At 35.1% G+C, this 13,772-nt stretch overlaps 1 protein-coding gene across 1 annotated transcript; it reads left to right on the top strand.

Annotated features, from left to right (window-relative positions):
• The first annotated feature begins 4,160 nt into the window (after positions 1 to 4,160).
• On the top strand, positions 4,161 to 12,579 carry LOC123554494 (uncharacterized). The gene is made up of 5 exons (XM_045344694.2): positions 4,161 to 4,504; positions 6,313 to 6,388; positions 7,870 to 8,013; positions 8,202 to 8,332; positions 8,962 to 12,579. The coding sequence occupies exons 1-5, from the start codon at positions 4,367 to 4,369 to the stop codon at positions 9,445 to 9,447; spliced, it is 975 nt and encodes a 324-aa protein (XP_045200629.2). The 5' UTR covers positions 4,161 to 4,366; the 3' UTR covers positions 9,448 to 12,579.
• Positions 12,580 to 13,772: the final 1,193 nt, after the last annotated feature.

The following is a 13,772-nucleotide window of genomic DNA, read 5'->3' as shown; positions in this document are numbered from 1 at the left end:
AGATGGACACGTTCATTATAGAAATTTAGCAAGGTAAGAGTTATACATACTGGTTTTGTTGGAAGGACAGACCTCTGAAACAGGAGTGTATTCATAATTTTTTTTTTCATATTGTACAGCTTTCTTACAAAAATATTTCAGGGTATGTTCGAAATCGTTTAAACAATGTAAATAAAACTCAAGTTTTGACTTTCATTTTAATAGAAGTATTACATACCAAAAGCAACATACGATGTAACATTAAATTTCACAAAAAAAAAAAAAAAAAAAAAAAAAAAAAAAAATAAGCATCACAAAGCCAGATATCCTGTAAAACTGGTATATTAGATCTATTTCGAAATTACATAGAAAAGAGGCGAAATCAAGGTCACAGGGAAAAAAATGTGGGCAATGTAGCTAGTGGTAAGACGATGGACTACGAAGCCAGGTAATGCCGGTTCTATCCCCATCTCCTCCAACTAAAACTACTCACTGTCTGTGTAGAGTGCTGTACAAACTCCAAGGGAAGCTTCTAAAATTGTAGTCTAATCCTTGACGTGATTATCACTTTCACTTCGTTTCAGTCTGACATGTCTTTGGACGGACCGTCAGGGGAGGTAACTTGAGTCACGAATTGTGACTAATGGAATTGGAACCTGTATACAAACAGGGAAAGAGCAAGACCGTGCACTTAAAATATTACTTAAAGAACTGACCATAGCCTATGTTTTCCTTATTTTTGCCAAACTTGTTTTCCTTATTTTTGCCAAACTAACAAGTTTCTTGTGTTATCAATGTATCAATGATATTTCCATATCCATGCGCATTATTCAAACGTCTCCAACAATAATATAGGTCAATTTGTTCCTTCTTTTATTACGGAAGGTTACTATCTAAGGATTAACTTAAAACATTTCCGGTTATTATACTCGTTATATGAGGCCACTTCTACGCAGATTATCAAATTACTTATCTGCAAACGTAGTTCAAAAAGTTGAGAACCACGATAGCAATTCGTTTGAAAAGAACAAATTGCATAGGGAGAAGTAAGTGTTAAGCAGAATATAGACTCTTCAGAAAAAAAATCGAAGTGTAATAATTTTTCTCTCCTTTTGAATACATCAACTTTTTAGAAACTAAGACTAGATTATGTCATACTCAATGGCATAAGCTAAAATGTCAACAGATTTAAGTACGCAACGATCAATCCACCTTTTTATTTACTTGTATTTTGTTTTTGTTTGTGTTAAAGTCACGCGAACAAAACGTATTTTCAACTTTCTCTTGCTGAGAAAGGCACAGTGTGTCTTTCGTGACAACATCCCAGGAATGGGCAGACTCTATGAAATTTGTAGCGAAGTTTGTAATTAATTTTCAGACACTAAGAGAAGGTATTAATTTTACAGACCTCTGAATAATACACAATCACCGATCTTCCGTAAAGCAACTGGTTTGTCAGCAACCTTAATCACAAGGCCACAATGGCCAAAGATCTATCATAAAAAGAATAAAACGTTTCCAATATATACGCAATGCTAGATACAATAAAAATAGTTGATTACGTATTTTTCTGTTGTCTTTTTTAACCCTTACCCTGCTAAATTTCTACAATGAACTTGTCCATTTTTCAATTTGGACAGTATCATTACTTGTTAAAAGGGGTGCATACCAAAAAATACTGACGGAATGGCGAACAGTGCAGATCATGATCAGACTGCACGGATGTGCATGCTGATTATAATCTACACTGGTCGCAAAGGCAGAATCAGTCGTGGGTAAAGGAAGGAGGCATTTCTACTTCAGTTGAGGTGAGACAAATCGAATAAAATATGTTATAGATAATTATGCAGGGTTATGTTAAATTATATGTAGTACCAATGACTTTGACATTTTTCTTGTATTCATACGGTCTGTATCAAAACTTTCATAATGTAAAAACTCTTGATACTTCACAATAACACTAAAACAAACAGTTACAAATTAAAGAGCAAACCGTGCTAACTGAATGAGAGGAAGGCATTAAATGTTAGTTCGAACACCACTGGTGTTAAAAGCGTAGGCAGGTTTTTGTACGAGGGCCATTCTAATAAAAATGACAATCGCGCGCTTCCGTAAAAGTTTGACATGCAAGAAAAGGTATTCGTAGACTAGTATACAAAAAGAATTTAAGTGTCGAAAATGTTCTGTATTCCATCTTCTTTAACTCAAGGGGTACTCTTGTACAAATTCGTACACCGTCAAGAAAGTCAGTCACTGGAAAGTTTTATAGAGACAAGGAACTGATGCTGTTAAACGAAAATCGAAAAAAAAATGCGTTTAAGGACTGGTCTTCACGGTCTCCAGTTGAGCCGTGACAACAATTCGACTCGCAGAAGTGTCATCGTTCAAAGGTTTCTGAGAGATGAAAATGTGGTACAAATCAATCATCCCGCTTATTCACCGGATATAAGTCCTTTCCAAGACTGAAAAAGATGCTGGCACAAATGAGCCGCACCATGAGAAAACCAACATAGTGTATTTGCGACCAGCATGGATCCAGACCAGCCTGCGCATCCGCGCAGTCTGGTCAGGATCCATGCTGTTCGCTTTCAAAGTCTATTGTAATTAGAGAAACCATTAGCGAACAGCATAGATCCTGACCAGACTGTGCGGATGCGAAGGCTGGTCTGGATCCATGCTGGTCGCAAATGCACTATATTGGTTTTCTCATGGTGCGGCTCATTTATCGAATAAAGCACTTTAGGGTTGTATTTTTCATTTACTTAAGACATTCCAAGAGGAAACTGCTCTGCAGCGTTCTCGACTGCGGAAGTGCGTGGAAGTCAAGTGCGAATACCTTGAACTAAAAAACTAAAACGGAAGTCTGTACACAGACTGTGTACTATACTCCAGTATGATTGTCATTATTTTTAGAATGGCCATCGTATAGTTATAAAGTGGGGGGGGGGGGGGGGGGGACGTATGGGAAGGACTATCGCTTTGCCGAGCCCACTTGTGGTGAGCTAAACGAAAGTCAAAATTGTTGTTCTGCGTATGGTATGTTGATGAGTGAATGCGTGCATGCGTTCGCACGATAATGTCTGAGGTGTAACTTTTAAACACATGGAGCAGTCGGTTGTTTATTTAAAAGAAATATTAACCATTATCATGCTGGACACGATTGATGCTGCCTTTGCGACCAATGTAGATCATGATCTGCATTGTTCACCATTCAGTCAGTATCTTTTTGTCAAGCATCCCTTTTAACAGTTAATGGCAATGTCCAAATTGAAAAATGGACAAGTTCATTATAGAGATTTAGCAGGGTTATGGTTAACCCGAGTAAGACTGAGTATGTATTGTATATATGTAATGACCAGTTAACGTAGAATTATCCTTTAATATAATTCATACGGTATACTTTTTTATTATATTAACGTTTTTTTTCCCTTTAAATTACTACACCTTTTAATTGTCGTAAGCACATTTTTATTAGTAATGATAAAAACTGATCTGGACCAGAAAAAAATGTGGTCTTTTAAGATATTTTTGTCCAGATAATGCCAAAGTAACACTGGTGGTAACGTTAAAGTACAGTTCAACTATTCAAAATTTTAGCTCAAATTAATGGATCACAAACTGTCCTCATTTTACAAAGTTTTGTACTAAAAACGGTCTTCTTTTCGAATTATAGCCAGTTTGCACGAGAAATAGCCATTCTTCTTTGCCTCAGAAAATGGAACGCGACTTACAGGGGGGACATTTTCATTGTGATTCATCTGTTCCCACAGTGACATTGCTCTTTTAAAAATATTAGACAGAAAAGGCATTCATGATGGTTTCACAAAACTTATGTAAACGAAAAATAATCCTATTATATATTATCATTAACAATATAAATAGTTACACATTACCGTACCTGTTTTTATAACTATTTTATAGTATAGTACTTTGTTTCGTGATTCGACTGTCTACCTAAGTTTTATTGATCTGTGAATGGCGGGTCGGTCATGTAAACCCACCCTGTTGTGTCAAATGGTATAAAAATTGCATATTTTTTATGGGCTTATTGTACCAAAAGGCGGAGCTTAACGGTGTCACGTGACTCTAGTGTATTGAAGTTGTCACCGCTCAGTTGATACTGTCAATCAGAAACCAATATGTGGGCAGAGACGTTTTACTAGCTATATAAATTGATTTTCTGTCGTATATATACATTCAATTGCTCATTACAAACCGCAAGAGTATGAGTGTGCGACTATAATACTAAGAGTTGTTTAAGCATTCCTTACATAGTTAATAAGAGATAGGAATTCAACAGGAATTTAATACTTTACTTGTGCTATGAGATAAGAAAGCTAAACCTGTTGCATTTTGGAATTGTTAAACGTACTGACAAATTGCAAATATGCTTTTAAGTTCTGTAAATTTCGTTGCCAAGCCAAAGGCAGGAAAAAACAAGGATAAGGCTGACAAGAAAACGGACAAAAATATCGAAGAGCCACAATATGGTGTTCCTAAAGTCTGCAAGAAGTGTTTAAAAGAGGTAGGTAACTTTTACTACTTTTCACTTATAAAATAAATCTGTTGGTTATTTCTTGTCGGTTCTAACGTGAAATCACCTCATGTAACTAACAACTTCTTCGCATGAAACAGAGGAGGGTCACGACTATGTTTAATATAGGCGGATTTTCTGAGACAAAAGCATCTCTTTTTTCATTTTATTTTGCTAGAAACGACTTCGCTACCAGTTCCCTTAACCACCCTTAATAATAACTAATTATTATGAAAGCTTCTCTTTTATATACATCGATCCCAGAAATACTGATTATAGAAACACTTTTCATTTTACTGTCGATCAGCATTTTTAAAATGATTTCATATGCAACGTTGACAAATACTGAGACGTATGTGTTGATTACGAGACCGCAGACTGCGGTGGGACCTGAACTTATGAAGGTTCGTTAAAAACATAAGAAACTTCCCGAAAACATTTGACAAAGTCCTTTTTTTCGTACTTGGTGACTGTGTATGCGACACTAGCAGTGTCATATGGTAAGAGTGTGGGCATTTTCAGTTTCTGCTGTTTGACAAAGTTGCAATCCCCGTAGCAAAGGGGTTTCATTAAGGACTGGGAGTGGGGGTTTCACCCTGCTATAATGGTCTGAATTAAAGCCCGGCTACTTTCCTATAGCAAATAAAGTTCTAAATGGTAGCACCCTACATAGCTCATTTACAATCCAACTTCTACCTATCTTATCAGTAGTTTTTGAAACCAGAGTTGACGGGCTTTAAGATCTGGCCAACAAGACTGTCTTTTTCAAGTACGCATTCGCGAGATGCATTTTTTAAACATTCCAAGTGTTGGTACGCTAACCGTGACTTTACAATTCGCTTTCATGAACAGTGCACTGAAATCCCTGCAACGAAAATAAAACAAAACATTAATGAGGGAAAAGGAGACCGGTTTTCAGGCCACATTGTTTTAAGACCCCCTACAGTTACCAACACATGTTAATTAGTAAAAAATTTATAAACAGATTTTATTTCAGGAAGAGGGTAATACTAGAAAATGGTCATAAATTTAGATCAGATTTCAAATATACTAATTTAAACCCAAATACCTAGTCGTATCACATTCTCTGTGGTATTATGAACTAATGTACCGGAAAAGCGATCGGTGGTTAATCTGATTTAACAGGTCTCGTGCGACAATACATTACTGATCCCTGGATAGTTGTTGGTATGTGGCGAGTTCTCCCAGACTGGCGAATGCGGCGCGTATACGCCAACCCCCCTCTAAGGGAACACATAACGTTAAGCCATAGCAAGAAATGTGACAACTTGTCGACCCCATACTGTTGTGTTTTAACTGATATAAGGTTACGATACTGTCGTGGCGAATATCAGATTGCTATAACAGAAACCTGATACTAAGTGGCGGTCACCCACTGTGTGCATTAATCAAATAACTAGCATATTCGAACACCTGTAGTGGAATTCGATGGTGATATAATATTATAGATGATTAGTAAAGATTGTTATTATATTTAATTTTTAATTGACATGTTTTGTATTGTTATGCGAACGCGTGCGGGAAGTTTCCAAATGAAATTTAATCATTAATATCTTATTTGGGTATATATTCTTTTATTTTTGACAATCTCATTAGCTTCGTGACAATTTCGCGCCGTCTGCAAAAATGCCGTCTGACATGCAGAAGATTATATTGTTGATACCATTACCCGAGACGCATTTAGAGTTGTGCAGAAAATGGAAAGAATTTAATTTAACATTTATATTGTATACGATATGTATATAGAGGTTAACAAAATTGTTGTATTATAATTTCAGATTGAAGATGAGAAAACGATCTTCCGGTTCCCAACCTCATCCTCCTTCGGGTCAGGGGTCAGCTTCAATACATCAGGTAAGAGAAATACTTCTTTTCTTGATACCCGTTGTGTCTCGAAAAGCCTTTATACACAAAGTCTAGAGATTTTCTCAGATCATAATTTTAACCACATTTTTATAATGGAAATTTTTCTTCTACGGTGTATATTTATTAGCCAAACGAAACTTTCTGTTTATTCCTATGATACTGAGATACCGGAAAATGACGTTCGGATTTCTCGGACGTTGCTCCCTACACACCACACTTTGACATCAGATATCGAACTCTCTTAGCGAGCGCAGGAGTGTTGTTTTTTCTCTCTCACAAAGTGACAAAACAATAACCATTTCTGTAGAAACCAACGGAAGTCCGAGATCTCCAGCTGTGCCTACGTGCCCACTCACAACACCTCTCTCGTTTCTCCTTATTTCTTGTTTGTTGTTGTTGTTTTTTTAAATGTCATAAGTTATGATAACTGACCGCACTGACCCCAAGATTATATATCATCAGTTTAATATTCTGGCAAAGAAAACTACCACTTAATTTACATGTACCAGTCTATTTAAATGTTCAAGCGTTTAGAAGCTAATGATCTTGTTTTTTAATGCTGAGACTTTTTTTAAAGCGATCTACAGTGTTACTCAAAATAGTTATATAATTATATTAAAGCGATCTGTGGTGTTACTCAAAATAGGAATATAATTATATTAAGTTAAGAAACCGTTCCCACATCCTATAAAATTTAAAAAAAAATGACCACAGTATTATGAATATAGAACTTGTTGACGAGATTTCTCTCTAGTTTTGAGTTGTTTACGTCTGCTAGACGTGCGTGCAGTAGCTCTCTAGTGCCGTTTTAATACTATTAACGCCCATCTGATTTCCCAAATAACCTATTTGTTTGTCACCGATAGCACGCGGAAAATATTCATGGAATATGTTTTTTTTTCACTAATTCTGCCGTCTGCAATATCATGACAATTTCAGTGTAGGCAGACACACAAATGAATTTTGTAAATTTTCCATGAGTGAAATATCTTAATTTAGTACACCATTTTCACAACGGTGCTTAGACCAAGGCGAACACCACTAAAATAGCATATCGACCTAACATAGCCTATCGTGCCAAAATATCACCCGAAAATAGCCAATCATCCTAAAATAGCTTATCTATATGGTTTTCCCAATAATTATTTTGCAGTTTTCTTGACATAATATATCAAAAAGATTGTTTTTCATTTTGTCATCTGTATATTTTTCGGTATAATGAAAAAAATACCACATGCATATTATACCACATGCATATTTGAGTGTTAACAGACATTGTGAAATACTGAAAAATATTTTCACCTTCGCCTGCTTCCTCGGATGACATTCTATTTCTCGTGCTCGCATTATCTGCTAACCCACTCATCAAAGACATCTGATATTTATTTAATACCTAGTTTTCTCTCAGTTGCTTCAGAAACAGGTGACAAAAGGCCAGTGTTGTAATAGCTTTGTTTTGATCATTTCAGGCTATGCCAGCGAAGAAAACCTTGACCTTAGTCATTATCCAGGAGAGCGAGTCAACATAGCAACAGTAGACGACCTTTGCCTGTCCGTTGAACAGTTTTACTATACCATTGGTCTACGTGACAAGTCAAGGTCGGACAGTACCTGTAAGCATCTACTTACCTTTTAAATTCTAGAATAAATGATTTTCTCTCTCGTTCGAGATCAGTCAAATGATAAGCTGTAATAACGAAGTCGATTTTCTAAATGAGAAACTATATCATTAAATTTCCTTTACCCAGCATGCCTGCCTGGAAAACCGTTGCTAGATAATCACCTATGACATTATTTTCAGGTATATTTCGGAAGAAAGTTCTAGAAAGTCGGCCACTGCCCAATGGTCATGTCGAAACGGTTGTATTTGCATTAGACTGTGACCAGGAATTCTATTTGACAGCGTCTAAAAACAGAGATTTGGAACTGAATGTAAGTAACCAGACAGAGTCCGAACTGTGTGGGTTTTTTTCCAATGCTTTTAATTAACCAGAAATGAGCTCCAGTTCACTGTTGTTGTTTTTTGTAAGTTTCACCAACAATGCAGCAACTCAAATGCTTGCAGACGACAATAGCAGACGACAGTAAAAGTCGCAAATCAATTGATCCTTGTTCATCTTGATTTGCCTGACGTTAAATTTGCAATCAAGGTGATTCTTGATAAGGTCTTTGAAAGGCAATCGTTAGAATAGAATCAGATTACAGCAGGTTCAGGTAATGTCGTCACGTTATGAGGTTTAGAAAGCAGTTTTAAATTACAAAACAGAACATTCAGTTCAGAATGGATCAATACTTGTTTCATCCTCTCGTCTGCTTTTCTAAGACAAAAGACAACAAAGTAATAACTTCACCGAGAAACCCAGACGTCGTTGCTACACATTCAGAAGGAAGAAAAAAGGGGCATAATAGCATTTCACAAAGCCAACACAATTATTTACAGAAAAAGCTAGTGTAATTTGAATTAAGTCCAGTTTCAAACGTTGCATAATTTAACAAAATATTTGAATGTTGAATTTCAATTATTAGGTCTAACACTAACTCTAAATCCCTTATCATTTCAGTATTACGCTGCCAACCCATGTCTTGAAAGTCCAGATGATCGAATGTTTCTGATATATTTCACGGAACTTGGGCATTGCTTCATCCAACCAAAACTGCTCAAAAATATGTACTTTCACCACATCGACCAATCACTGAGCATTCAGCCATTGGACTTGAATTGGAGATGCCCAGAGGAGTACTTCTTTCACTTCAGTGCAGTACCCGAGCCATATGTACGACCAAAATCTGACATCAAAGTATGCATGCACACACCTGAATACTCGGAAAACGAAGTTGATAAGAAGAGCACAGAAACACTAGTTGAATCCAGTACACAATCTCTTGTGAAGACAATAACTGCGGAAGTGATAAAACATAAAATTAGGAACGAAATTCCCGTGCAGCCACTGTCCAGAAAACCTCAAAAAGGAAGGCGATTGTTATCAGATTTACTTTTCGGATGTTTTAGTGGCAAAAGCACTAAATTAACTACAACGGAAGTTTGAAACATTTCAGTGGTTTTAGAGATCGTTATATTTATCATAGTGCTATAAATTCCGTCCATAATACATGTAAAATTTCATACATTTCATAAGGTGCTTATTTATTGTTGTGTCCTTGGCCGCACAAAATACATTGATAGTAGATTTGTGATAAAAGTTTTCTCGATTAATAATTAGTCAAATGTTTCAGACTCGTTTTAGCTAACAACTAAACTGATTTACATGTATTTTAGTTTAGATAGTGGTGTATCCGAAAGCCACTGCAGTTTCCAGTTAGTACAAAATACTTTTACGCGAATAATACTTAGAGAAAATACTATTTACAAAGAAATACTGATTCAGAAAGGAAATATTTCATGTATCTTACATCTTTAGACGTATATCTTATGTTATTTATTTTAAACATGAAACGTGCATAATGTGTGTGATTACCGAACACCGGCACTGTCTTTTGTAGTCCGTGAGTTTCCTTTGTTTGTACCTCGACGTCTTCGCTTTCATCTGTGAAGTCACTTTTTTGTTTGTTATTTATTTGTTCATAATGCCTAGACTTCGATATCTAAGGGCGATGGTTTTTGTCCTAGGTGTTTGTTATTAGATAGTTTTATAGTCAATAACGGCACGTTTCATGTTTCTGTTTGAACAATATGTCACATGTTAGAATGTGAATTGTCACACGAAAAAGGACCATCTTGCTAATACCTTCAACTTTCATTCAAGTCGCAGAATATCATTTTCTGTGCATTTTAGCTTCATTTTACAAAGCCAAACCTAGTTCACAAATGTACATTTTCTACGAACAGTTACATTCTAAAAACTTGCAAAAAACGGTCAGAATCTACAAAATGGTTCTTCCTTGAGTGACAATTCGTATATTTATAGAAATTCAATGACATAATTATTGACGTCATGGCTACATTTGTCTTGTTGAAGATGCTTGTAAAATTAGTTAAAGTATTATGTATTCTTAGTCGTTAACGTCCGCGTCTTGTGGAAAAATGTGTTTTAAACGTAGATATACATATATTGTATATATAGTTTGTAACTGACAGTTGTGAAACGTCCGCGTTTTTGTGGTAAATTTTGAACGTTGATACGTATTTGTGTACATTCATAAGTAACAACATCCACGTTTTGTATGTTTGCAATATTTATTAGCTTTCTTTTCTTGTCTAATGAAAGCAAACAATATCGGTAGGGTTACTATTTACGAGAGAAAACAAAGTCATGTTCTCTTTTTGTTTTATGTTTACGAAGCACGCAAAATGAATAATTAAGGAGACCAGATAAGTGGTTCAAGACATGTGAAAACTTAAATTTATGATATATAAATAGAGCTTGGAGGCTGCTTATCTATATAAGTGGTCACATTTTCTGTAAAACTATAGTCCTCGCGTGACTTTGCATTTTCTCGCGTGCGTGACTTCAATCTCGTTAGATAATTCTAATCAATCGTTCTGGGCATCAGTGTGTCGGAAACGCTTGTCAGTGTTTCATTTACCAGACGACATTTAGAGTGACTTATGACGTCACGTTTGGTCAAATCGAATTGGTCAAACATGCAATATAATGTGTGTTCTAAATTTCGGTATAGGGAAAAATATGTGTTCTAACATTATTAATTACACAAACTTACATGCATTCCCAATGCGTGAAGAAGGTGATGGGTTTTGTGTTCTGACACAGTCATTTTCTCTGGGGAAAACGGCATTGTTTCTAAAAGTTGCGCGTGACTTTTAACATCTTAACATAGTAGATTATGTTATTGTTTCCCATGAAACATTTCTTTAAGAAACGTTTTTAAGTGTTCTTGTCATAATAGAAGGGTAATAAACGAACGCTACTTAGGTATTGAGTAGATTGCGGTCAACCTTGGAGAGAATTTGCCCTTAATTAATTGACTTAGAGGTAGATCACTTACTAAGATGTCCTCTAGGAATACACGCGAGAGCTACATTTTCGTTTATAACGTTTATGAGGTGGGTTGGGTGGGAATGGATCGCAAGAGATGAAAGTTTTTCGCCCAGATTGAGCGCTGTGATAAATTTATGCATTTATAATGTTTGATTTTTGGTGCAATATGTTTTATGAATACTTCTTCCGTCATATCTTGTATTTCATTTCTGGCAGAAGGTCAATATCTTACGTTCTGTTTGGCATTTTGATGTTTGAATTCTTGCGCGCAATGAATCGATTATGTTTTGCATTTTTTCGATTTGCTAGTGATACTTTACGCAACATGATAGTAAAACAATTAACAATGCCATTGTATTATAATGATCAAAATGGCGTCGACATTTCCACGCTATCAGCTCACAATTACAACACGCAAAAAATTAAATGAAATAATAAACTGCAACAACTAGCATCCAATAAATGTCAATGCAACAGATGGTGCGCAAATTTATTTAGTACAAAGCCTTGGCATTTTGAGGACAAGTAACTTTCAAGACAACAAGACCTAGTTTTAACAATATTGGTTGGAGTTGTTTGAGATTTTTTTGCACTATGTTCAAAACATTTCAAAAAATCTAAAAGGTATACCATAATTATTATTGTTATTATCATTATTATAATAATAATTATTATTATTATTATTATTGTTGTTGTTGTTGTTACTGTCGTCATCATCAACAACAACAACAACAACAACATCATCATCATTATCATCACCATTATTATTATTATTGTTATTATTATTATTATTATCATTGTTGTTCTTGTTCTTATTGTTGTTGTTATTATTATTATTATTATGTGCATCATCATTATTTCTATCAGTAACAGATTTTTTAAACTGATCTATTTTAAATATGTATACATATAATAGAAGATTTTGATCTAGGAAAGAGCTTAATCAACAAAAAAATCATCAAAGGATAACATTTTTACGTTGAATTGACAGAACTAAAATGATTTTAATGAAATCTTCTTAAAGGCGTATACTGAACATTTTATTGGTTAATCAATACGCGGCTTCGCATTTTATTCTAGTCAGAAACGCAAAGTATGTGAACATTTCACTATGTGATATACGCATTTATTGTTCTGATAACTTCATGTTATTTGTAATGATGCAGTACTGTTACTTCTATCTGTTGTTGTTACTGAAAAATAAAACAAGAAAAACCTGTATATATTTGTCATTTTGTTTTTTCATTTATTTCTCTTAATTAGTATGTACGGTAAAACCTCTGTAAACAGCGCCACTGAAGACCAAAACGACTCCCGGCGCTGCAATTCATTAGGAGATATTTTCATTTTCCTATAGATGAAATTCTTATTAAATAATGCCAGCAGCAACAAACACAATAGTTATATCATATTAATGTCTTCCTAGAGTGGGGAAGCACACTGCACTGATTCACTTTGACAAAACTAGATTTCTGCCATAAATAATTTTGCTTTTGGTTTAATGTCACACTGACAAAATTATAGGTCAGATGGTGACTTTCAAGCTTTTGATGATGGAGGAAGACACCCGGTTCCTTCACTTTGCATATTCCATCATGAGCGGACACCCTCGCATGAAATATTTAACGCCCCGAGTGAGACTCAAGCCCCTATCTGTGAGGAGCAAGTGATTTGAAGTCAGCGACCTTAACCACTCAGCCAAGGAGGCCCCTCTGCCATATTTAGTTTAGTAAAGAATATGTACTTGAATTTTACGGAGAAGTAATTTTTCAGTGGCTAAAAATTGTGGCGAAACACTCGCGAATATGTCTTTGATCATATATTATGTAACTGGTAAATTAATAAGTATATCCCAGTCTTATTCACTAGTGGAAAATTATTGTATTAAAATAGTTTTTTTTTTTTTTTTTTTTTTTTTTTTTGCTTTGACAGACAGAATAACGAAAAGGATGATCAGTATTGTGGTTTTCTGTTATTGCCGTTTGACATATTTACGATGGTATTATACATATCTATTACAAATTTACTACACTGTAGTATATTTGTACAAAAGAAAACTGTCAGTAGCAACAAAATGAATAGTTTTTTTTTGTGTGCAAAACGATATTGTCAACGCTCCACAACGAATGAACAAAACTTAAATATTTGCCATTTTCAAGTTTAAGCTCCAGACTTTAAAGGCCTAGATATTGACAGTGGGCCAAGGGATTTCTGTCTTCACCAGCACAGTTTGGGGCTAATTACTATCACAGTATGGTTCCAATGAATAAGGGTCATTGTTTATTGGAGAGTCAGTCCTATTTACAAGTGTATCAATTAGTGAGAAGGGGAAACAGTGTAATTTATTTGATAAATATTATTAACTTTAAAAGTTATACCCATTTTTTGGCATTTCTATGTAAAGAAAAATATTT

This window comes from Mercenaria mercenaria, chromosome 7 (assembly GCF_021730395.1).
Source record: "Mercenaria mercenaria strain notata chromosome 7, MADL_Memer_1, whole genome shotgun sequence".
Lineage (NCBI taxonomy): Eukaryota > Metazoa > Mollusca > Bivalvia > Venerida > Veneridae > Mercenaria > Mercenaria mercenaria.
Note: the sequence above shows the minus strand (reverse complement) of the source record. Positions and strands in the feature narration are given on the sequence as shown.